The 27031-nt window shown below is 34.7% G+C and overlaps 1 protein-coding gene across 1 annotated transcript; it reads right to left on the minus strand.

Annotated features, from left to right (window-relative positions):
* Window positions 1-2909: 2909 nt before the first annotated feature.
* On the minus strand, window positions 2910-23869 carry LOC120354176. The gene is made up of 10 exons (XM_039440683.1): window positions 23704-23869; window positions 21130-21364; window positions 18983-19085; window positions 16901-17047; window positions 14131-14293; window positions 10986-11160; window positions 9519-9603; window positions 7632-7880; window positions 6102-6273; window positions 2910-3152 (listed from the first exon to the last, which is right to left on the minus strand). Exons 1-10 carry the CDS (start codon window positions 23734-23736, stop codon window positions 2961-2963), a joined length of 1554 nt encoding a protein of 517 aa, XP_039296617.1. The 5' UTR covers window positions 23737-23869; the 3' UTR covers window positions 2910-2960.
* Window positions 23870-27031: the final 3162 nt, after the last annotated feature.

Below are 27031 nucleotides of genomic sequence, written 5' to 3' on the forward strand. Positions count from 1 at the left end.
AATCAGGAAGAGCGCTTATCTCAAATAGATTTCCAGGTACACCTGACAACAATGCTCCTTGTATGTGGAAAAACACCTAATTCAGCTTCAACATCATCAGCACCAAATACATGGGACTCACATGATATTTCGCACAATGATATAAGTTATAAGTCATGTTCTATGAGAATCACCCATTAGATGCACTTCATTTTATTTCATTTTAAAGGAACCTCAAGGATCAAAATTTCAAACACTTATATAACTTTTGACACAATGCTCAGATTCATCGTACTACACTTCATTTTTCGGGCTTGTCAAGGCGGTCCAAAATCATGCATCATGAGACGAATTAATTCGGTCGAAAAATGGAAAATTTATTGTTGAGTGTACTTAAGCCTACTGGAGGGTAATCAATGTACATATCAGTACAGTAGCAATATTTTTTAACTTCATTCATCGAATTTATTTTACTACTTTTCTACTATATATTTTACTATAAGATTGAACACAAAATATTGTAATTTTGTCAATAACTTCACTATAAATACTATAATAACTCAACTTTCCTATTTTCAATGTTTTAATTGAAAAAGTGAGTAACTTTCAGTTCAATTTGCATTTGAATAAAACATTGTTCAATAAACGACTCACATCTATATATCAATATAGTTTTTTATAGTTCATAAGTTTATTGAAAAGTAAAATTCTTTTTTCCTATTTCTGAAAATTTTAATTCGATCAATTCTCCTCATTCACAGTTCTTAGATTATGCAATACTGAACCAACTACCTACCATTCTCATATCTTCAAACCAACCATCTGCCTCCTTCACATTTCTTTCATTAGCAATACAGAACCAACTACCTTTTTAAAAAACCCATATGTTATTAACATTTTAACAGTTGAGATTGTTCAGTTGGTGGATTGAATGATATATTAGTAAATTGAACAAATTTGGTTGAGTAATATTGCTTAAATGTTTTGCATATTCATATCTTGTGACGCCTCTACTGAAAAATTTACTTTTGGCACTTGGTACCTTATTGCATAACTACATCCAATTAATGACGTCATAACATGTAGATTGATTCTTCTACATCATAGTAATTTCTACTACTAGCTTATCAATGTAACTTTTGTTACTGTATCGATTTTTTATTGGATGAAATACTATCTAAACTTCAGATTAAAGACATTTGTATTTTATCAAATAGAAATTTTATTGAAATAGAAACACTTATTCCACAAATGCAATAATTTATCCATACTTTCTGCTTGATAGACATAGGCCTACTCAATTCAGTACCTAATAGAGCTATTGGAATATTTATCTCAACCAAAAATACTTAATAATAGCCTGTATCAGAATCGAAGGAGAGGTAAATCAAAGATAAACCAAATTAAGGTGTAAGTGCACGTCCAGTGCCAACATACCTATTATCAAATTTTTGGTTGGGATCGATTTAGTATGTTATTTTGAGCACAAAATCACAAAAATTAAACGTCGCTCACTATTGTTTTTAAAATAAACTAACTTCAAAGTAGCACAATTTTACATGCATTTAACCTATTAGTAGCAGCCATTTTGATTATTGAAATCATCAAATTATGATATTCCTAATCTGAGTTTTCCTAACCCAAAGCTTCTCCTAACCTAAGCTTTCCCAACATAAAGCTTTTCCTAACCTAAAGCTTTTTCTGAACTACAGCTTTTCCTAACCTTAGCTACTTATAGGATAAATGCATGTAAAATTCTGCTACTTTGAACTTAGTTTATTTTAAAAACAATAGTAAGCGCCGTTTAATTTTTGTGATTTTGTGCTCAAAATGACATACTAAATCGATCCCAACCAAAAATTTGATGACAGGTATGTTGGCACTGGACGTGCACTTTAGCCCCAAATTAGATTTAACTCTTTTTTAGGAAAGAGGCTCCCACAAACTTGATCACAATAAATCTGTGGTACAAAGAAACCCATCAGGAAAATGTTTTTCAGTTAGGTAACACCTTTAATATTATGATTTTATGGACAGTTCTAACACTTGCATTTACTTTTTGATTTATTAGTTTATTGGTTCTTTTACACACTTTATTTACCATGTTCTTTTACACTCTAATAATACTGTTATTTCACATTCTATTTACACTGTTTTTTCACACTTTAATTTGATGTTCCTCTCACACTTTATTTACACTGTTCTTTTACACTTCATGTAAACTGTTGTTTTGTAGGATTGAAGTTCTTTCTTCTTATCGCTTGTATACATTTCCATTTCAAAGTTTAATCTCTTGGAAAAGAGAATACAGAAACTTTTGGAGTCTTTTTATAATTCCCGCGACAATTAGGTACACAACAGTATCCCATGATTTAAAACCCGAAATTTATTATTACTTTTCACAAACAAAATATTAGAAGAATGATAAACAAACCATATTCATTGAAATGGAAGACCGTGAACATTGAATTTGTAATCCCAATTTTGTTGATTACCATATCAGATGTGATAACAAGCATCAGCACTCTTATTTCGCATGCTTACCGCCAGTAGATCATTGATCTACATGTGATGACGTCATAGTTTTTTAGAGATCAGTTGTGGCCAAAGACCTTAAAGAGATATAAACCCACAATGCCTATGCCTTCGCAATGATAGCTCTTACTTGAAATTGAAGGCCGCCATTGGGGTATTTTAGCACGAGATTATCATATATTATTTATTTGTAATACACTATAGATCACAAAGGCATTGGTGTCATTGGTATGTAATAATCTTATGGGTTGTCCCCTCAATGGCGGATTTCAATTCCAAGTACAACACTAGCGCTGCATGTGAGTCTATGCATCTTTAAGGTCTTTGGTTGTGGCAATACCTAGATACTAGTAGCCTACTTCAAGTAATAGTAGGTATTGCCTGAAGTAATAGTAGGTATTGACTCTATCCACTAGACCACTGATCTTCCTTTGTTATTTATCCATTTACTCACCATATTTCACGTATTTATTAGTTTTGATGTTGATGAGAACTGTTTCTTCGATAACCATAGAGTAGGAAGTCCCATTTACTATTTTATCACAGCTGTCCACAGTGTCTCTCAATATCAGCACATTCGGCCTTGCATGCATCCTGGGTGCTGAGAGAAGTTTGGTTCCAATTCGAAGGAACACATTCTGCAAGTGAAAATGTGACAAGTGAGAGCTTGCGTCATACATGAATCTTGAGGCATGAATGAATCAAGAGCCATGAGTGATTTTGAACCATGAGGGTACAGCATTTGTGTAGCCTGCCAACCTCAAACAGGGTGTCCCACGAAAAGTGTAACAACCGAAGACCATAGGTTCAACATGGAATTTGCAACAGAAATGTTCAGTAAAATTTTCTTACATCAACCTTAGTTTTCGAGATATTATAGATTTTTCAATCCTATACTATTAAACGAGCAACTTCAGTTTATATGTTTAGATGTTTGGATGTTTAGATGTTTAGATGTTTATGTTTGTATTTCACCGGATCTCGAAAACAGCTCTAACAATTCTCACAAAATTCAGAACATAGTAGGATTCGATTGCAATAGGTCTCATCCCTGGGAAAACTAGCTGAAGGACATTAAAAGGATAATTATTATTCAAAGACCTTAAAGATGCATAGACTCACATGCAGCGCTAGTGTCATACTTGGAATTGAAATCCACCATTGAGGGGGCAACCCATAAGATTATTACATACCAATGCCACCAATGCCTTTGTGATTCATAGTATTACAAATAAATAATATATAATATCTCGTGCTAAAATACTCCAATGGCGACCTTCAATTTCAAGTAAGAGCTATCATTGGGAAGGCATAGGCATTGTGGATTATTCATCCTTGGAAAAACAGCTGATAATAATTATTTCGTCGGTGGTGATGGAAGTGAATGAGCAAGTTCATGTGTATGGGACTGTGTCGAAATTATGACTTAGCTGTTGAACTTTTGTAATCATTCAATCAGGTACTTGGTGCCAGTTGCAAAAAAACCGGGTCATTTTCAATCCTGTTTAATTCCAGTAAATCCTTTTTTTTGAAATGGTCTTCTCTGATTTGGTTGACGTAAAGTTAATCAAGATTAAAATTTAACCGGCTTTTGTGCAACTGGGCCTTTGTGAAGGAAATTTTTGCATTCCTCTGGGAATCAATCTCAATATACTGTGATTAGATAGAACATTTCTGTATGGATGTTATTATGATTTCTCCTTTTGTAATAAATTTCTTATGCTTTTGTATTCCAGAGCAAAGTTCAGTCCCCAATTTTATTTCTTAAAAAAGTCAATAGCTAGAAAACTATTAGTAAAAATCCAATTCTAAGGATTGGTTGGAAAGAGGAAGAAATTTACAATAAGATCAACACAATTTTTCCTTTGTTTGATGTTTTTCAACTTTTTATGGTCATTCAAACTGTTCGAAATTTACCTTTGAACTCCACAAATGAACTTTTTCACATTTGAGTGCTCATAAGAAGTTCAAAAACGTTAAACAAAGGATATGAAATTAAATGAACCTTATTGGAAATTTCTTCTTCTTCAACCATATCCTCAGAATTGGATCTTAAATAATTGACCGAGTGAAGTGAGGTCCAAGATCCAAGTCGACGGTTTAGCATTTCTCTTAATGTTCAAATGTTTATATGTTGCACAAATCGCGGTAATGGATTTTCATGAAATTTGACAGGTATGTTCCTTTTCAAATTGTGCGTCGATGTTTATACAAGGTTTTTGGAGATTTTGCATTTTAAAGATGATAAAAAAGGAAAAAGGAGCCTCCCTCATATGCCAATATTAGAGTAAAAATCAGACTATAGAATTAACTGTCATCATGAATCAACTGTCGAGTTGATTATAAATTGCATGCCATGACATATGAAGTTCAATATCTCAATGTAACTTGGCAGAAAATCATTTGCTGTGTAGAATATAAATTGCATGCATCATTGAATGCAATTTAATGCACTATTAAATGAACTATTGATTGCTTGCAATAACGCATGCAATAATTAACTAAAATAACATAGAATGGTCTCTTGAACTATCTCTGCTTTGAACCGGGGCTGTCCTGTTGCCAGTATGTCTTGAAGGAGATTAGCTTTTGATGTTAGCATTTTTTATACATCAACCCAACAGCCATTAGCCATTTTCACATTAATATCTCGCCAACACAACATACAGACAGGATTTACTCTGATGGACAGTATAAGAGGAGGATGTGGTTTATAACTGCATGAGGTCTACTGTTCACAGAACTACTAGTATTGAAGTTTTTAAAAGATATAGAAAAATTTATATATCTTGAGAACTAAGGTATATAATATAGAGGATATAAGAGAATGCTACTATACATTTTTATTGCAAATTATATATAGATTCTATGGTCTTCAGCTGTTACACCTTCCATGGGACACTCTGTATAATGTACTTGAAGAATAAAAATGGGAAATTATTAATTTAAGTACCCCTTTTTTTAAATTTTCTACTCATTTAAAAAAAAAGTTACTTGGATTTCTATTTTCCATCCTATTCTTGACAAAGGTAGTAACCCTAGCTCTGCAAGGGTCTAGTCGAAAACTTGACCTACTAAAATTGAAAAGAATTTAAAATAGGCTAAATAAAGAATTGATAAATAAAGAATCTTCGAGAACAATTTCCAGTCAATCATTCCTGTAGTTCAGATGTGATGATGCATCATTTGTGAATCTCCTATCCCAGACATGTATATGTAATAATATTGAAGTCACAAATCCTATGAATGAGTTTAATGGCAAAGAATTGATAAATAAAGAATCTTCGAGCACAATTTCCAGTCAATCATTCCTGTAGTTCAGATGTGATGATGCATCATTTGTGAATCTCCTATCCCAGACGTGTAGATATAATAATATTGAAGTCACAAATCCTATGAATGAGTTTAATGGCTCTCAACATTAAGAGATCAATATTGTAGTTCAAAGAATTAGTTGAGGTCAATTCTATATAATGTATTCTGAAAGTTGGATTTTTTGGCCTCTTATTTTGGCTCATAGGAGGGGGTAGTAACCTAAAAACCCTCTACTTTGCTATATAACTGATCAAGCTTATAAAACCACTCACCTTATCCAGATCGTTCTCTTCTAACACACAAATCCATATAATCTGTTCTTCGATTTTGAAAAGTTCTTTGAATATATGCCAATCTAACTCATTGACCCTCTCAGCTGTCACTTCCACTACTTTTGGATGATACTCAGTCCAAAACTCCTTGTTCCACTTATGCTCCATACACCTTCAAAGTCAATGGATGAATGAGTACTCAATCATTAAATAATTAATACCAGTTGCACAGAAGCTGGTTAAATTTTTATCGTGATTAATTCCACAAGAACCAATCAGATCAGTTGAAATTTAACCGGATTTTGTGCAACCAGGCCAAAGAATACTTACCAATACCAATCTCTGTTTAATGATTATTATGAACCAGCAGATAACTCATGCATTCAGGGAAATTTGGTGTTATAATATATCCATCTCCTCATATAAGCCTATCATTTGAAAATGAGTATTAATCATGAGAAGTGCACAAGTAACATGGTGAATTATTCATAATACATCAGATGTTGAATAGACTATTAATTGCATCCAATTAATATCTGAAAGTAACATACCATTCCCTCTCAACCATTCTCAGCTTTCAACTCCAGCTGACCAGTTGCCAGTAAATCTTAAAGGAGATTAGCTTTTGATGTTAACATCCTTGATACACCAACCCCAACAGCCACTAGCCATTTTCACACCAATATCTTGCTGATATAACATACAGACAGGATTTACTCTGATGGACAGTATAAGAGAAAGCTGTGGTTTATAACTGCATGAGGTCTACTGTTCACAGAAATACTGGTACCGTAAAATTTGGACTATAGAATTATTCATCATAAATCAGCTGTCTTGTCGACTATTTATATCTCAATGTGATTTAGTAAAAGATCAGATGCTGTGTGGACTATTAATTGCATGCAATTAATAACTGAAAGTAACATACCATTCCCTCTCAACCATTCTCAGCTTTCAACTCTGGCTGACCTGTTGCCAGTATGTCTTGAAGGAGATGAGCTTTTATGTTTGCATTTTTGATACTCCAACCCCAACAGCCACTCGCAATTTTCACACCAATATCTCACTGACACAACATACAGACAGGATTTTCTCTGATGGACAGTATCAGAGAAAGCTGTGGTTCATAACTATGCAAGGTCTACTGTTCACAGAACTATTAGGGTCAACTCACACTTACATGACTCAGGTCAAGAGGAGACTTGACTCTAGTCAAGAGCATGTGTTCCCAAATGGTGACACTCAGACCAGTTAATTCTAGTTCTCCATGATGTTACCATTTGAAAACACATGCTCTCGACTAGTTGTGTCTCTTCTCGACCTGAGTCATAAGTGTGAGTTGAGCCTTAGTTTTAATAGGAGTGATGATGCACTATTAAAGCCCCTATTTTACTACTGAGGAAGATAATGCGCCAGAACCGCTCTTTTTGGCCTACTAGAAGTGATAGTGCGTTAGAACCGCCCTTGCTACTCTACTGAGAAATAAACATTATTTGAAAATGAGTAAGTTTATTTTTTTTTGTTACTTACTTGAGCTTTTTTTCTGGTGGTATTGTCTCCTCATATTGACAGCCAATGACTAGAGTGAGAGGACCGTTTTCGTGTGAGAACGCCCGGTATAGTCCGTCCCCTTTTTCTGCTGGTACGAGTATTTCATCTTCGTCTGTATGCGTATCCAATTCATGTATCCCTCTCTTTCTCGCTAACAGAACTGCCAGTGCATCCAGTGTCCAATAGTCGTCACCTGATGCTGTTTTTTGGTAACCGAATCCTCCATTTCTGAAATGAATGCATAGTTGAACGAGCGTTAGCGAGTTCTTACTTTTGACTCTTTGAAGGCCAAAGTCGTTGTCCCTCTGTTTGTATGTTCTACAAAAACTTTAGAACGGATTGATCAATCAGCTTCAAATTTTGAACATGTGTTCTTTATTGAACCTCTTTACAGGTCAAGTTCGTAGGATTACAAGATTAACTCACTCTTTTTTCCTTAACAATAACATTGAAAGTGTATAAGAAAAAAAATTGTTATGATTTATTATTTAGTCAGCTGAAGAATTCATTGCATGCAATTGATTAAATTTTTCCATTCATAATGAAAAGTTCCCATCCCTACTTCTTGTCCTTGAGAGATGAGGGTGGTTTAAAAGTTGCTTTTTTTATTTCTGGCTTACACACATGTATAATGGAACAATGCCTTTCAGCGACATGACTACATGACTATTTGAACTAGAACGAAGCAGGATACATTTCATACAAGTTTTGTTCAGTAGAGTTTTGGGATAACTCCATTAGTTTTCGAGGTATTCACTCTTGAAAGTGTTGAATTTTTGGAAAGACAGTTCTTCATTCAACCTTTTTGCATTTTCAGGGCTTATTGTTCAACAACAATTATTAATGCATCGAAAAAATAAGTAGGCTACGTTGGCTTTTAGAGCATTTATTTGATTCTCTCCAAATTGATGTATTATTTCACAATTAATTTTTGGCTTCCCATCAATTTTTATAGCAGCTATTAACAAGAACGAAGCAAGATTAATTTCCTACAAGTTTTATTCAGTAGAGTTTTGGAATATCCTCATTAGTTTTCAAGATATTCACTTTTAAAAGTGTAAAATTTTTGGAATGGCAGTTTTTCATCCAACCTTTTTGCATTATCAGGGCTCATTACACAACAACAATGCATCGAAAAAAAATGTTGGCTACGTTGGGTTTTAGAGCATTTATTTGATTCTCTCCAAATAATAATAATAATAATATTAATAATAATAATAATAATAATAATAATAATAATAATAATAATCATAATAATAATAATAATATAATAATATAATAAATAATAATAATAATAATAATAATAATAATAATATAATAATAATAATAATAATAATAATAATAATATAATAATAATATACATTTATCACATAATCAGAAATTATGAATAGTACAGTAGATGTATGACAACAACAATCTTGCAAATTATAAAAAATAAAGATAATAAAAATAATACAATTACACGTTGTACAAAGAAATCACATTAATTCATTTACATCAAAAGAAGAATAAATAATTTCAAGTACCCCGAGGACTAAAAGTCCTGTTTGGGGCACCTTCATATTTTTAATTAAGAAAGAAAAAAGCAATGAACTATTTTGCCGTGTCGGAACTTGCATAATATGACAGGGTGAGGAATTTTAGTTTAGAAAATACATGTATATTAAAATTTTATCTACTTTCCCTTCATTTGAAAAGAATAACGAACAATCAATGGACATTCCAGGCATGTGCAAATTAATACAAATTGATTTGTATCATTTCACAATTAATTTTTGGCTTCCCATCAATAGTTATAGCAGCTATATATGTGTATATGGGTGTATGTATATAGATATACCATGGATTTAAGTAGTAAATACTTACGATGAAGCTTCCTTAGAGTCCAGAGGGAACAAACTCCGAGCTATTGGTATATTATTATACTTGGGCTCCAGCTGTAGGTCACCCTCTGCAAAATTATCAAATTTATAATACAACATTTCACAAATATATAATGAAATCTATAACGCTGATTTTTTAATCTATCCTAATTCAAAATAATAATGGCTCCCCGGAAAAACGTTACAAGCGCCATTTCTCAAATTTTACAAGAACTACAAAAAGCGTTTCAATGTTGATTTTTTGGATATTTTAAAAGTATTTTTGGAACTTCTCCCACCAATAACTACTAGTAATAGTTATATAATTTATCAATAGATGTCACTACATGATAGGCAATAGCACAAGGAAAGTTTTTACATAAAAAATCGAGTACTCAAATTTTGGCGCTTGTAACGTTTTTCTGGGGGCCATTCAAATTGTTAAGGGCCGGTTTCCGAGCTCGGGATTTAGCTGAGTTCTAGACTTTAAACAGCTGGAGTCAGAGAATTGGCTTTCCGAAACTGGGCGCAGTTGTGGTCCACGTTTGAATTTAATATTGAAATTTAAATTTTAAATTTGAAAAACTAGAAAATTCAACACGAAATAAAATAAAGAGAGAATAATGTGAAGTTTCAGCTATTTTGAATTATATTTAGAAATGTTTCATTTCGCCAAGAAAAAACGTTTCCAATTATAGAAATGAGGAAATAAAAACTGTGACTACTGTTATAAGGACACAGGGCCGATTTTGTCTAAGGGCCTGTTTCCGAGCTCTGGATTTGGCTAAGTTCTAGACTTTAAACAGCTGGAGTAAGAAAATTGGCTTTCTGAAACGGGGCGTAGTCGTAGTCATTGTCAAAGTCACGTTTGAAATAAAATTAGAAAAGCTAGAAAATTGAACACGAAATAAAATGAAGAGAAAATAGTGAAAGGTTTCAGCTATTTTGAATTATTTAGAAATGTTTCATTTCGTCAAGGATAAACGTGTCCAATTATAGAAATGAGAAAATCAAGATCTATTTTGCTGCAACTATTTACTGCGACTACGCCCCGTTTCGGAAAGCCAATTTTCTGACTCCAGCTGTTTAAAGTCTAGAACTCAGCTAAGTCCCGAGCTCGGAAACTGGCCCTAAGAAGTGGGAAGGGATGCACAAGATTTGATCTACTCTAAATTGGGAACATTCAAGATATTTCAATTGATTATTCTTTTATTTTGTTTTCCATCACAAACTGCTTATTATTAAATCACTTTTTTGCAATTTAAAATAACGACTAGCAGTCAAATTTTTCAATGAATCAATTTATTCACTCACTGTGACAACGAGATCTTTCGGCTGGTCCGCCATCTAACTGGATGTCAACCAGGGCTTATAACCCTGTTGTCAAAATTTGCAGTAGCAGAAGTCTTAACGGGGTGATTAACAGTATTTAATTATGATTTCGGTTCAATAATAATTGATTATAACTCACCATATCTTATAGCTTTTAATGTTTGTGGATGTAAAAACTTGACCTCATGGATTTCCACATTTTTAGTGCTCTTATCGGGGAGATCTAGTAAGCCAATATATATGCCATCACCATAATCTATGTTTATGTCTTTCTGTATCACAACGTAGTTGGTGACCCGGTAGAAAATTATCATCTGTTAAAAGAAAAATACTTCGTAAAATAGCATTGGTGTAATTTAATATTATGCCAATGAATCCCATCAATACTGGCTTTTTACTTTCCTTGCCCTATTACCATAGGTAAGGAAAGTATTGCTTTCCGAAAAAAATTAAGGTACCCCAATTTCTAAATTTCTATACGTTTCAAGGTCCCCTGAGTCCAAAAAGTGGTTTTTCGGTATGTCTGTATGTGTGTGTGTGTGTGTGTATGAGTGTATGTGCGTCTGTGTACACGATATCTCATCACACAATTAACGGAATGACTTGAAATTTAAAACGTAAAGCTCTTACAATATAAGGATCCGACACGAACAATTTCGATGAAATGCGATTCAAGATAGCGGCTAAAATGGCGAAAATGTTGTCAAAAACAGGGTTTTTCGCGATTTTCTCGAAAACGGCTCCAACGATTTTGATTAAAGTTATACCTGAAATAGTCATCGATAAGCTCTATCAACTGCCACAAGTCCCATATCTGTAAAAATTTCAGGAGCTCCGCCCCATCTATGCAAAGTTTGATTTTAGATTTCCAATTATCAGGCTTCAGATACAATTTAAACAAAAAAAAAATTGAGTGGAAAAGATTCAGCATGAGAATCTCTACAACTAATGTTCAGTAATATTTTCACCTAAAATTGAAAATAAGCTTGAAATTCGAGAAAATCTGATTATCCAATTGCAAACTCTTGATTCTATTAAATGATTCACTATGAAGAGATAGCACACCTCGTGTGTCTTCAGCGTTATTGCCCTGTCACCAGCAGGCTCAAATCTTCGAATAGTAGACTTGAGATGCGCGGGAACACTAGCGTCAGGTGATCAATTTTCATAACGGCAAGGAAAGTTGTGTGAGTGCGCCACACCAGATTTTTTAGTCATGTTCCCAGTTTTTAATTCAATTTTTTAATCACAAGCAGGAAACCCGTGCTCCACAAGGGTCCATTCTAAAACTTGACAAAATTAAATCTTGGAAAAATGAAAATAGGCCTATAACCATCCTCGGTTGATTAGAATCTATATGCAAAACTAGCTGGCCCGGCGAACTTCGTACCGCAAAATAGTTAATGCATCTCATGACAACTTTAGCTGGATGCACACCTGAGGAGGCGCGATGCGGCATTTTGCATCCAGGTTCAATTTATATCTCAATATGGAATTCCTATGTGCTTAGTTAGTTGTGCAGCAGTTTGTTTTTTTAGATATAGTTGAATGCTAACGTTAGTAGACAGAACAGTCTACTGAATTTGGTTGAATGCAGTTTGCTGGGAAATGAATGGTATTTTATCTCCTTGCTGCTGATTCTCCCGTGCATATTCTTAATCTACAGAAATTCGAGTTCTACGACCCAAGTTTGGACGTCGTTCGTACCGCGGCATTAATATTAGAATTAAAATTTTGTGAATCAGAAAGAAAATGAAAAACAGATCTACCGACGGCTATTGGATGACGCAATGATTATAACAGCTGATTTTTATTTCTTTGTGTGGCCAGCTAACAAATCTTCTCCCATAAGGATTATTATGTTAACTTTGAAGGACCGTAGGAAAGAGTCCTGCAGTCAGATTATAAATTTGATAAGCTATAAACCTGGTCCTGAACATAACGAACACATCTAAAAAAAATCATCAAATTAGGTGCACACATAAAAAAGTTATTGAATGTCAAAATTTGAGGTTCGATTTTTATTAGATAGATTCAAGTTGATCAGTTGAGTAGTTGAGACGTGATTATGCGTCATTCGTGAATTTTCTATCCCCTACGTAAATAAGCTAAATTAGTTCTTTCCTTTATCATAGTATAGTATATAGTATTCTGAATTACCATGTAGATAGTGACTCAGTTGGAAATTATCGTCTGTAAAAAAACACTTCGTGAAATATCGTTGGTGTAATTTAATATTATGCCAATAAATCCCAATTCTAAGGAGTGAATTTTTAGTCCTGTTACCCGATTTTAAATTAATTCACAGAAAGGAAATTCAATTGCAAGAGAACTCCATAGTTGTTATATCCATAATAATAACATTCGATTAGTGGATCAGACATCCATGCCTACCGGCGGGATTTGAACCCACGACCAGAAAGCGTTAGCAGGCTTAAGGGTGCAACGCCTTAGTTGTTGGCTATTCTGGCCGACATTACGTTCTAGTAGTAGAAGAAAAAGAAGGAGAAGAAGGAGGTAGGAGGAGGAGGAGGAGGAGGAGGAGAAGAAGGAGAAGGAGAAGGATATGGAGACGAGTTAGAAGGAGAAGAAGACAGGACGAGAAGAAGAAGAAGGAGAAGGATATGGAGATGAGGTAGAAGAAGAAGGAGACAGGAGGAGGAGAAGAAGAAGAAGAAGGAGACAGGAGGAGGAGAAGAAGAAGAAGAAGGATAAGGATATGGAGATGAGGTAGAAGAAGAAGAAGACAGGAGGAGAGAAGAAGAAGAAGAAGAAGGAGAAGGATATGGAGATGCGGTGAAGAAAAGAAGAAGGACGAAGAAGAAGAAGAGGAGAAGATATGGTGATGAGGTAGAAGAAGAAGAAAGGAGGAGAGAAGAAGAAAGGAGGAGAAGAAGAAGAAGGAAGACAGGAGAGCAGAAGAGAATAAGAAGAAGAAGAAAGAAAAGAAGAAGAAGAAGAAGAAGAAGAAGAAGAAGAGAAGAAGAAGAAGAAGAAGAAGAAGAACAAGAAGAACAAGAAGAAGAAGAGAAGAAGAAGAAGAAGAAGAAGAAGAAGAAGAAGAAGAAGAAGAAGAAGAAGAAGAAGAAGGAGCTGAAGAAGAATACAGGAGAATATGAAAACAGATTTTGCTCATTTTTAGTCTTTGGTTTCCAGTGAGGTAAAAATTTAGTGTAGGCCTACTTGACAAACTGTAAACTAGACAAACTGTAAACTGGAAAAACTGTAAACTAGACAAACTGTAAACTAGACAAACTGATCTACTGATGAAGTGAACTACTCACGTGAATTCTCCTGCAGGTCCACACATCCTGATGTTGACCTTCCAACAGACCGTCTTCCCAGAAATTAATTTCCTCCCACTCTTTCGTTGCATTCAAGAAGTAAATGTGCATATCGTACAGTTTGTTCTCACGGGGGACATGTGTTTCATTTATCTCGCAGATTCTATTTCAAGAGAAACAGTGTTATTCAAGTAAACTTATATAGAAAAAATAGATCCCATAATTTGTAGAATAATTCATTCAGCTTGGAAATTTTGTATCAATTTTTTTTAATGTTGTGTCAAGATAAAAATGATACAGTATTACCACAAAACGATACCGTATCACCACAAATGATTTCTACAGACCATGGCATATTATCTTATGCTATCTTTCCACCATGACATCTCCATAAATGATACAGTATCATCTCCACTTGATACACAACACCATAATTTGATACAAAACTTCTATCTGAATGAATTATATTCTACAAGTTATAGGATATTTTTTTTTTGCTATCTATTCACTATGACATCACTGTCTACACTATGACATCTCCATAAATGATACAGTATCATCCAAACTTGATACACATCACCATACTTTGATACAAAACTTCCAAGCTGAATGAACTCTACAAACCAAGGGATATCTTCTTATGCCACATCTTTCCACTATGACATCACTGTGCTTTGTACACGATGACATCTCCATGAATGATACAGTATCATCTCCACTTGATACACAACACCATACTATGATACAAAACTTCCAAGCTGAATGAACTCTACAAACCATGGGATATCTTCTTATGCCACATCTTTCCACTATGACATCACTGTGCTTTGTTCACGATGACATCTCCATGAATGATACAGTATCATCTCAACTTGATACACATCACCATACTTTGATACAAAACTTCCAAGCTGAATGAACTCTACAAACCATGGGATATCTTCTTATGCTATCTTTTCACTATGACATATCCATGAATGATACAGTATCATCTTCACTTGATACACAACACCATACTTTGATACAAAACTTCCAAGCTGAATGAACTCTACAAACCTTGGGATATCTTCTTATGCCACATCTTTTCACTATGACATCTCCATAAATGATACAGTATCATCTCAACTTGATACACAACACAATACTTTGATACAAGACTTCCAAGCTGAATAAACTCTACAAACCATGGGATATCTTCTTATGCTATCTTTTCACTATGACATCTTCATAAATGATACAGTATCATCTTAACTTGAAACACAACACCATAAATTGATACAAAACTTCCAAGCTGAATGAATTATACAAACCATGGGATATCATTCTTCTTATGCTATCTTTTCACTATGACATCTCTGTCTACACTAATGACATCTCCATAAATGATACAGTATCATCCAAACTTGATACACATCACCATAATTTGATACAAAACTTCAAGCTGAATTAATTATTCTACAAACCCTAGGATATCTTCTTATGCTATCTTTACACTATGAAATCACTGTGCTTGTTCACGATGACATCTCAATGAATGATACAGTACCGTATCATCTTAACTTGATACACAACACCATAATTTGATACAAAACTTCTATCTGAATGAATTATATTCTACAAGTTATAGGATATTTTTTTATGCTATCTTTTCACTATGACATCACTGTCTTCACTATGACATCTCCATAAATGATACAGTATCATCTCCACTTGATACAAAACACTATACTTTGATACAAGACTTCCAAGCTGAATGAATTATACTACAAACCATGGGATATCTTCTTATGCTATCTTTTCACTATGACATCACTGTCTTCACTATGACATCTCCATAAATGATACAGTATCATCTCCACTTGATACAAAACACTATACTTTGATACAAGACTTCCAAGCTGAATGAATTATACTACAAACCATGGGATATCTTCTTATGCTATCTTTTCACTATGACATCTCCATAAATGATACAGTATCATCTTAACTTGAAACACAACACCATAAATTGATACAAAACTTCCAAGCTGAATGAATTATACAAACTATGGGATATCATTCTTCTTATGCTATCTTTTCACTATGACATCTCTGTCTACACTATGACATCTCCATAAATGATACAGTATCATCCAAACTTGATACACATCACCATAATTTGATACAAAACTTCAAGCTGAATTATTATTCTACAAACCCTAGGATATCTTCTTATGCTATCTTTACACTATGAATCACTGTGCTTGTTCACGATGACATCTCAATGAATGATACAGTACCGTATCATCTTAACTTGATACACAACACCATAATCTGATACAAAACTTCTATCTGAATGAATTATATTCTACAAGTTATAGGATATTTTTTTATGCTATCTTTTCACTATGACATCACTGTCTTCACTATGACATCTCCATAAATGATACAGTATCATCTCCACTTGATACAAAACACTATACTTTGATACAAGACTTCCAAGCTGAATGAATTATACTACAAACCATGGGATATCTTCTTATGCTATCTTTTCACTATGACATCTCCATAAATGATACAGTATCATCTAAACTTGATACACAACACCATAATCTGATACAAAACTTCAAGCTGAACGAATTATTCTAAAAATTATGGAATATCTTCTTGCATGTAGTACTATGAATATATCTTTTCTTGTAAATCTTGTATTAGGTCCAATTTTGAATAAAATCAGTAGAGTTGAATCTATTTCTTTTTTTTTTGTGTTACTAAATGAGAGTATACATACATTTCTGCACCTTGTTCTCCAGGGTTAGAGAGAGAGGCATCTTCCGTCAACACTGAACCTATCTTCATCATAACTCCTTCCTTATCATTTGTGGTAAACTTGTAAGTTTTACTGTCGTTATGACTTAATCCTCCAATCCTCTCGTACCTGTTACGGATACACACATGTAATTTCAAGGTTTAGTTTTAGTTAAGTTTCAGTTACATGGAATAATACCACAGTAAGTTAATTTTCCTCTACTTTTAGGCTCAACTTAGGCGACTCCGGTCGAGAAGAGACTGGACTGTAGTGGAGAGCATGTGTTTTGAAATGGTTCCGTCGCGAAGACTAGAATCGACTGGTCTGAGTGTCACCATTTGGAAACACACATGCTCTCCACTAGAGTCCAGTCTCTTCTCGACCTGTGTCGTAAGTGTGAGTTGAGCATTAGCCTTCGAGAGGCGCATTAAGAACAAATTTGAAAAAATCTCAATGATACGCCCAAAATCTGCGTTTACCCAGCGTTTTCCTAGCTTTTTTGAAATAAAATGTTGAAATCTACTCTCTATTTTGTATTGGAAGGGTTTTGAACGCCCAAGTTCAGCCCAAAATCGGCAGTTTTCCTGCGTTTTCTAGGCCTTCTCCAGAACTATTGACAGATCATGTTCAAAGTCGTTAAAAAATTTCAGTAAGGGTCTGGAAATGTTGTCTCAAAAGGACTTTAGAATTATCCAAAGGATACTCCCAGGATTGACGGTTCTACTGCGTTTTCCTAGCGTTTTTTTCTGCGTTTTCCGATTTTTCAATAACATATTGACTGAAAACGTTCAAATTCGGTACTGAGGTTTAGCTAGGGTCAGAATCTATGCGATGAGACGGATAAGGCGAGTGAAGCGAGCCTGCCAGTTCGTCTCCTTTAATCCTATTATATTAAGCGAGCAATTTCTATATATATTTGGCTATTTATATGGTTATTCATTGGTTATTTATATGGTCATTTATGTCCAAAGGATCTCGAAAACGGCTTTAACGATTTCAACTAAATTTGGAACATAGCCTAGTAGGTTCATGATATAAAAATTCGATTGCACTAGGTCTCATTCCTGGAAAAACTCGCTGAATAACATTAAAAGGATAATTCATCCTTGGAAAAACAGCTGAGACTTTCGTCGTCTGTGGATGATGAAAGTGAGTGAGCGAGTGCGTCTGTGGAGAATCAAAATATCTCATCCCCGAAATTCAGAAGCTGACGTATATAAAATATGAACACGACCTAAAAGATAAAAAAACCTTAAGGGTTTGAAAGGTAAAATTATCCATAATTGATCAAATCATTAGGTTATTCATTATTTTACAGTTTCAAGTGATAAGTGAGTGTTATTTTGTTATTCAATTTAGTTTGTAGACAATCTAAATTCAAACTTTTCTGTTTTCAAATGTTTGGACTGAAAATTGGACTTGAATTCAAGTGTATGTAAGTGTATCACCTTTTCAGTGGCGGATCTAGAATTTTATTTTGGGGGGGGGGGGGCTGAACAGGGGAAAATTTTGTGAAAGGGCTTACGTTTAATGAAGTTAATTGTTGAAGTTTTATGGAGTAAAAACGTGTGTTTCACAGTAAAAGTTTTCAGGATGTTTTGTTTATTTATTTAATAATGAAATACATTAAAGTTAAATGAAACCAGATAAACGGAGCGGGCAGGCAATGTAAATGTAACTAAGATATTATACAAAGTATTAAAACGTTAACGGATATCATACAATTGAAGACGTAGTAGTGGAATTAGGTCATTCTTGCCAATGAATATACTTTACCAGCTTCAAACTAATTATATTTGTATAAAATTTACATTCTTACAAAAAAAAATAGGCGTTTTGGGGGGGGCTTGAGCCCGAAAGCCCCCCCCCCCCGTAGATCCGCCACTGCACCTTTTGGACTATTTATAGTGTATAAATCAAAATTCGGGGAATAAACAGTTTTGGGCTGTGCCTGTTAGTCCTTCCCCAATCTTTTTAAAGAATTGTGTTCTGTATATCAATAAATAAATAACGAGCGAAGCTCGGTGCCCCGATTTTTGAATATGATGAAGTCAGCTTTCTCACCGATTGAAATAATTTTCATAATGTTTTATTGGTACAACCACCGATCCACTCATCGAATCTCCATCTTTTTCCCTGAGGTAATCCTCCAATACCGCAATGCCATCTGCAAATAAATATTGAAAGTTACAAAAAAAATCAAAGAAGTCTTCTGTGATTGGTTCTCGTTGAATTTGATCATGGTTAGAATTGAACAGTGCTCTGTGCAACCGGGCATTAAAGCTATAAAATAATAATCCACTCGACAGCTGATTCATAATCAATAATTATTATTTGATAGTCTGATTCTAAACGGTAATATTTGCGTATGAATAAGGAGGCTCCTTTTCGTTTTATATTACCCTTAAAATGTAAATTTCAAAAAATAACGTTATACATACGTCGACGCGCGCAATCCAAAAAGGAATATTATAAAGTAACCGTTACAGTGTTACTTTATACGTCATCTAATCTTCACTCAGAAGGTGAAAGAGTTGGTGAGACTCCATGTTCTTGTTTTTAATGATAGTGTTGACTGTCTCATTGACTTTGATGCTGTTTATATACCTGTCATATTCCATTATTATCTATTGCCGCGTTTCGCCGTGAATCTATTATATAGAAGCGAAATGGCACTCACTCACTCACTGACTCACTCACTCGGATAACTAAAAATGTATCACACCAAAAACGTTCAAATTTGGTAGGTATGTTCAGTTTGTCCCTTAGAGGCGCACTAAGAACGGATTTGGAAACATTTCCAAAAATACGCCCAAAATTAGCGTTTTTACAGCGTTTTTTTGCTTTTTCTCAGATTTATCGAGAACAAATGAACAGAAATTGTTCAAATTTAGTACAGAAGCTAAGCTAGGGTGTAATAATATTGTGTTAGAAGGAATTTGAAATAACGTCAAAAATACGCCCAAAATCTGCGTTTTTCCAGCGTTTTTTGCACTTTCTCAGCTTTATCGAGAACAAATGAACAGAAAATGTTCAAATTTACTACAGAGGCTCAGCTGGGGTGTAATAATGTTGTGTTAGAAGGAATTTACAATAACGCCAGAGATACGCCCAAAATAAGCGTTTTCTTAGTTCTTTCATCAAGTAATGGACAGAAAAATAATGTTCAAATTTAGTGATGAGGTGACTTTAATATTTCATCAAAGATACGCCTAAAATCAGCGTTTTTCAACGTTTTTCTCAGCTTTTCTGCGTTTTCTCAGTACTTTGACTTTTCGATGCAATGAAGCATGCTCAAATGAAATGCAGGCGAGCGAAGCGAGCCCGCTGATCTCATCTTTGGACGATCCAGTCGGGGGTCCAGGGGGCGGAGCCCCCTGGCTAGACGGATATGGCGAGCGATGTTCTTGTATATAAATATAAAAATCAATACTATAATAAAGGAAAGAACTGGCTCATACACGTACGGGATAGGAAAACTATGTTTGACGCATCATCACGTCTCAACTACTGGACTGATTATTAACTTGAAATTTCTAATTAAAATTCTTGAAAATTCCTAATTAACCGGGGATGTTTATAAGCCTATTTTCAATTCTTTTAGTTTTCATCACGTCAAGTTCTGAAATAGACCCTTGCGGAGCACGGGTTACCTGCTAGTATAAACATGAATACATAAAGAGAAATGCGAAACCGTCAACTTGTACCTTACACCTCACTTTGCTCGGTCAATTAGACCTCACTTCGCTCGGTCAATAACATAATCGCAGATATAGTGAGGTCCACGTTATAATGTCAGTGGATTAAGATAGAAGAATAGCAATGCCGATTCTCTGCATCAACTAATTATATTTCTACACTGTAAAAAACATAATTGGCATCGTTGTGGACCTAGAAGAGGATAGTACCACCGGCTTTGTCGAATGATAGACAAGGATAGCAAAACCAAAGTTGATCAAATACTGTCATTATAACGTGGACCTCACTATATGATTCTGAGTGCCGGCTGCACAGACTCCGGTTAAATTTCATCCACGAGAACCAACCAGAGAAGTCATCTTATCAAAAAGGCCTTCTCTGATTGGTTCTCGTGAAATTAATCACGGTTAAAATTTAACCGGCTTTTGTGCAACCTGGCCTGAGAATTGTATTTCTTGTACAAGGGTAGGCTATTTTATTTTCATCTCATTTTTTCCTATTATTCTACTTACCAAAAAATATGGTGATATATTTATCCTCGTTTTCTCTCGTATTTCTGACTTCTTTGTAGGTGGCCACAGCTTGCCCGTTCCTCATTTTGACCGAAAATCCTTTCGCCGGAAAATTGTCGATTTCACCGATGTGGAGAGGGGTGGCTTCTGTCAGTACCATCTCCACTTCATTCACAACCCTTACATACCTTTTCAGAAAGCTTCTCCTGTTCTTTTGATGAGCATCTATCACTGTCTAGAAAAGTGAAACGGAAGAGAAAAAAAGAAAATTACTGAGATATTGCAATTATTCAAATACTAAAAATACTAATGAATTCATCAATCAATCAATAATTTTATTCAAATCAACACAATATAACATGAAAGAAATCAAAACACAAAAAATCACAATAAAAATAAATCTATATAAATAAAAAAAGAGCCTCAAATTTTGACATTCAATAACTTTTTTATGTGTGCACCGAATTTGATAATTTAGTTGTGTTTGTTATGTTCAGGAGCAGGTTTATGGCCTATCGAATTCATGATCAGACTTCAGGACTCTTTCCTACGGTCCTTCAAAGTTTACATATAATCCTTATGGAAGAAGATTTGTGAGCTGGCCACACACAGAAATAAGAATCAGCTGTTATAATAATTGCGTCATCCAACAGCCGTCGGTAGATCTGTTTTTCTATTTTTTTTCTTTCTACTGATTCACAACATTTTAATTCTAATAATAATGCCGCTGTGCGAACGACGTCCAAACTTGGATCGTAAATATCGAAATGCTATAAATTTAGGATATGCACGGGAAAATCAGCAGCAAGGAGATATACCATTCAATTCCCAGCAAGATGCATTCAACTATATCTAAAAATACAATCTGCTGTACAACTAACTAAGCACATGGAAAGTCCATATTGAGATATAAAATACTGATTGTTAGATAATTTTCATAAAAATATAGTGCATCAGATTAAGATAAGTCTAAGCACACCTGAGGAGGCGCGGCTTGACAAAGTGTTGATCTTATGGAGATTGCCTTATCACGCCACGTGGAACGGTGTGATAAGGCAATCTCCATAAGATCAACACTTTGTATCACCAAGCCGCGCCTCCTAAGATGTGCTTAGCCTTAGCTTAATCTGATGCACTATATTTTTATGAAAATTATCTAACAATCAGTATTTTATATCTCAATATGGACTTTCCATGTGCTTAGTTAGTTTTACAGCAGTTTGTATTTTTAGATATAGTTGAATGCAGCTTGCTGGGAAATTGAATGGTATATCTCCTTGCTGCTGATTCTCCTGTACATATTCTAAATTTACAGCATTTCGAGTTCTATGACCCAAGTTTGGACGTCGTTCGTACCGTCGCATTATTAAGAATTGAAGTTTTGTGATTCAGTAGAAAGGAAATAGAAAACAGATCTACCGACGACTGTTGGATGACGCAATGATTATAACAGCTGATTTTTATTTCTGTGTGTGGCTAGCTCACTAATCTTCTTCCATTAGGATTACATGTAAACTTTGAAGGACCGTAGGGAAGAGTCCTGAAGTCGGATTATGAATTTGAAAGGCCATAAACCTGGTCCTGAACATAACGAACGCAACTAAGCAAAAATCATCAAATGTGCACAATCAAAAAACATCGGTGCACACATAAAAAAGTTATTGAATGATTGTCAAGATATATCAGAATATGGAGGAATTCCTTTCCTTTTCATATTATCCTTAAAATGCAAAATTTCAAAAAAACTTGTTTATACATCGACGCGCAGTTGAAGAAGGAATATTCTTGCCATCACTACGTTCGGTCAATTAAACGAATCATTACTTTACTAGTAGTTCTGTGAACAGTAGACCTCACGCAGTTTTCTCATCCACAAGTATAGATGTCACCTGTTCTAGTTGATTCAGTTTTCTCCAAGATCAAAAACTCAGTTCACGTTTGAATTCGTATCCCATATGATTAATGAATAATCCACTTGCCAGCTGATTGATTATGAATAATACTATAGTCTGATTATCCTATCTTCAGAGTAGATGAAAATAATATAATTATTATAGTGATATCAGAGTATGTAGGAATTCCTTTCCTTTTCAAATCATCCTTAAAATGCAAAATTTCGAAAAACCTTGTTTATACATCGATACGCAGTTGAAAAAGGAATATTCCTGCCAAATCCCACTGAATTCTATCAACGCGTTTGGCCGTAATTGCGTTACATACAGACAGACAAAAGAAAATCCGTGTTAAAACATAGACCTCACTACGTTCGGTCAATTAAACGAATCATTACTTTACTACTACTTATTAAACGAGAATCCAAATTAAAAAATACTGTATATCACCCCGAAGACTATTGCTTCTGCAAATATTGACTACAGGGTAGATTATCTCTTTTCTGTTCAGGGCTCCTTGTAATATAAATAGAAATACAAATCTCAGTACCATTTTTTGAATTATTTTATCACAACAATCGAAAATGGCATGAATGTCCGGAACATGTTGTGATAAAATAATTCAAAAAAGGGTACTGAGATTTGTATTTCTATTTAAAGGGTTGATTAGATGAACCGTCACCTTTCCTTCGCATTTCCAGACTTCATTAGCCATCACTGATAGATATTGGGAGTAATTTGAGTTGACATCTAACTGCTTTTTGGTTGATTCCTGCTCTGCCGTACTTAGTCCCAGATTCTTGATCGAGCAAGGTGGAAGTAGCCGGCGACCATTTTCACTAGACAGCTCACATCTGAACAAAACACAAATATAAGTTGCATACAGACTTAAGGCTGTGCAAAGGCTGAAAATGAAACTTCTACTCGTGATATTTTTCCAAGTTTTTCGTTTTTTATATCATCAAGCTATCAAAATGAAAAAGTTTTCTCAGGAAAACATTTTTTTCCGATTATTACTTTATGAGATATGAGCGCCTGAAGTTTGAATTTTTGGGACAGAACATTTCAAATTCGGTACGATATAAATCCATGAGATTCAGAGTATAGAATTTGAAATGTTCTGTCCCAAAACTTTAAACTTTAGGCGCTCATATCTAAAAAAGTAATGATCAGAAAAAAATGTTTTCCTGAGAAAACTTTTTCATTTTGATAGCTTGATGCTATACAAATCGAAAAACTTTTAAAAATATCACGAATAAAACGTTTATTTTTAGCCTTTGCACAGCCTTAGGCAGAAGAGGATCGAGAAAGAAGAAGAAGAAGCACAGCCTTAAGGTAGGCGCACACAGATCGTCATCGGACGGACGGCACACATCGGACGGATCGTACTTTTTTTAGGTGCTGCGCACACTAGTCGTCATCGGAGCATTGGCATTCTAGTTCATTGCGACGTATGTCGTCGAGTCGTGTGCGAATTGGGAATTTAATGAACAAGTATTATAAGTGATGGATAGCAGTAGCAAAGAAGAAGTGATAATTGTTAGGTACTTGTTTGTTAGCCGAAGATGGAGAAGAGGTACAGCGTAGGAAGAGAAAACGAAAAATCTGGTGTGGCGCACTAACACAACTTTCCTTGCCGTTATGAGAATTGATCACCTGATGCTAGTGTTCACGCGCATCTCAAGTGTACTTATAAACAAAGATCTGAGCCAGCTGGTGACAGGACAATAACGCTGGAGACATACGAGGTCTGCCATCTCTTCATAGTGAATCATTTGATAGAATCAACAGTTGCCAACAGTTTGCAATAATTGGATAATCACATTTTCTCGAATTTCGAGCTTATTTTAAATTTTAGGTGAAAATGTTACTGAACATTAATTGTAGAGATTCACATGCTCAATCTTTTCCAATCGATTTTTTTTGTTTTAATTGTATCTGAATCCTCATTATTTGGAATCTTAAATCAAACTTTGCAAATATGAGGCGAAGCTCCTGAAATTTTTACAGGTATGGGACTTATGGAAGTTGATAGAGCTTATCAACGACTATTTTAGGTTCATATTTGATCAAAATCGTTGGAGCCGTTTTCTAGAAAACCGCGAAAAACCCTGTTTTTGACAACATTTTCTCCATTTTAGCCGCCATCTTGAATTGCATTTGATCGAAATTGTTTGTGTCGGATCCTTATATTGTAAGGACTTTAAGTTCCGAATTTCGAATCATTCCGTTAATTGAATGGTTCCCCGGAAAAACGTTACAAGCGCCATTTCTCAAATATTACAAGAACTGAAAAAACGTTTCAATGTTTAATTTTTGAAGTATTTTTAAAACTTCTCCTACCAATAACACCTAAGTATAAGTGAAAAAATTATTCAATAGATGTTACTACATGATAGGCAAGAGCACAAGGAACGTTTTCCATAAAAATCGAGTACTCAAATTTTGGCGCTTGTAACGTTTTTCCGGGGAGCCATTAAATTGGGAGATGATATATCGTGTACACAGACACACATACATTCATACACACACACATACAGTCCAATACCCAAAAACCACTTTTTTGGACTCAGGGGACCTTGAAACGTATAGAAATTTGGAAATTGGGGTAACTTAATTTTTTTCGGAAAGCAATACTTTTCCTTACCTATGGTAATAGGGCAAGGAAAGTAAAAATGTGGATCCAATAGAATTTCACAGAAACGGATAGAATACAGAGAATTTATTCATCTGTTTCCTGATTTAATTAAAGACAAAGTTAAATTTTTCAGCTACTTCCGCATGTCGCAAGTAATGATTTTTGAGCTTTTGAATGTCCCCAGACAACATATAGTTAAACCATAGAGAAACAATAGCATAAGTAGATATCCCATGGTATAGGGCGTTTATGTCGCAACTTTCACTGTTATCTCAAGCCGCCAGTTCATGTAATTTTTCCCGTGAAGCTGTGTGACACTGGTAGTCTCTCATACTGTGCCGTTCATACACTCTCGCCCGGTCAAAACAGTAAAAATCGACAATAATCGACAGTAATCTGCTTGAGATAACAGTAAAAGTTACGACATAAACTCCCTATACCATGGGATATCTACTTACGCTATTGTTTCTCTATGGTTAAACTGAACACCACTTATCGCCGTGCGATTGAGCCATTGAATCATTGAATCCGAACCGAGCCATCGGCTTCAATTCTCCTCTCGGGATTCCTGACGGCATTTCCGATCTACGATGCGTACGATGTGGATAGGTATGCGCACTCCAATTGAAAACAATGCATCGGACGGATCAGTCGATTAGATTTGTTGTCTGGGGACATTCAAAAGCTCAAAAATCATTACTTGCGACATGCGGAAGTAGCAGAAAATTTTACTTCCCCTTCAATTAATTCAGGAAACAGATGAATAAATTCTCTGTATTCTATCCTTTTCTGATTTATTCTATGGATCCACATTTTTCGTTTTCTCTTCCTATATCACTGTTCCTCTTTTTCATCTTCGGCTAAGAAACAAGTACCTAACAATTATCACTCCTTCTTCGCTACTGCTATCCATCACTTATATACTGTAATACTTGTTCATTAAATTCCTAATTCACACACGACTTGACATACGTTGCAATGTACTAAGATGCCAATGCTCCGATGACGACTAGTGTGCGCAGCACCTAAAAAAAGTACAATCCGTCCGATGCGTGCCATCCGTCCGATGACGATCTGTGTGCGCCTACCTTTAAGGTGCGTTTTCGTTTGTGCTTAAACGAAAGAGCACAAAAATCATGACAGGTTGAGGATCTCAGATTGGGTGGATTTCAATTTCCCAACTTTTTTCAATTTTTTTTCTTCTGTTCAATTCAATTCAATTCAATTCAATTCAATTCAATTTATTAATGTCAACAAAAAATTAATATACAATTCATACTTACAAACATAAAATACAAATTCTTTATAAAATAATGAATATAAAATATCATATTCTAAATAATATTGTTGCATCCCTCTTTAAGCAAAGCTT

This window comes from Nilaparvata lugens, chromosome 14 (assembly GCF_014356525.2).
Source record: "Nilaparvata lugens isolate BPH chromosome 14, ASM1435652v1, whole genome shotgun sequence".
In the NCBI taxonomy this organism is placed as follows: Eukaryota; Metazoa; Arthropoda; class Insecta; order Hemiptera; family Delphacidae; genus Nilaparvata; species Nilaparvata lugens.

Coding starts and splice junctions, on each gene's coding strand:
- LOC120354176 (XM_039440683.1), bottom strand. CDS start 23,736: ATGGCTAATGAAGTCTGGAAATGCGAAGGAAAG. Junction 17,048..18,982: donor TATGAAAATTATTTCAATCG/GTGAGAAAGCTG, acceptor TATCCGTAACAG/GTACGAGAGGATTGGAGGAT. Junction 7,881..9,518: donor GACTCTAAGGAAGCTTCATC/GTAAGTATTTAC, acceptor CATTCATTTCAG/AAATGGAGGATTCGGTTACC.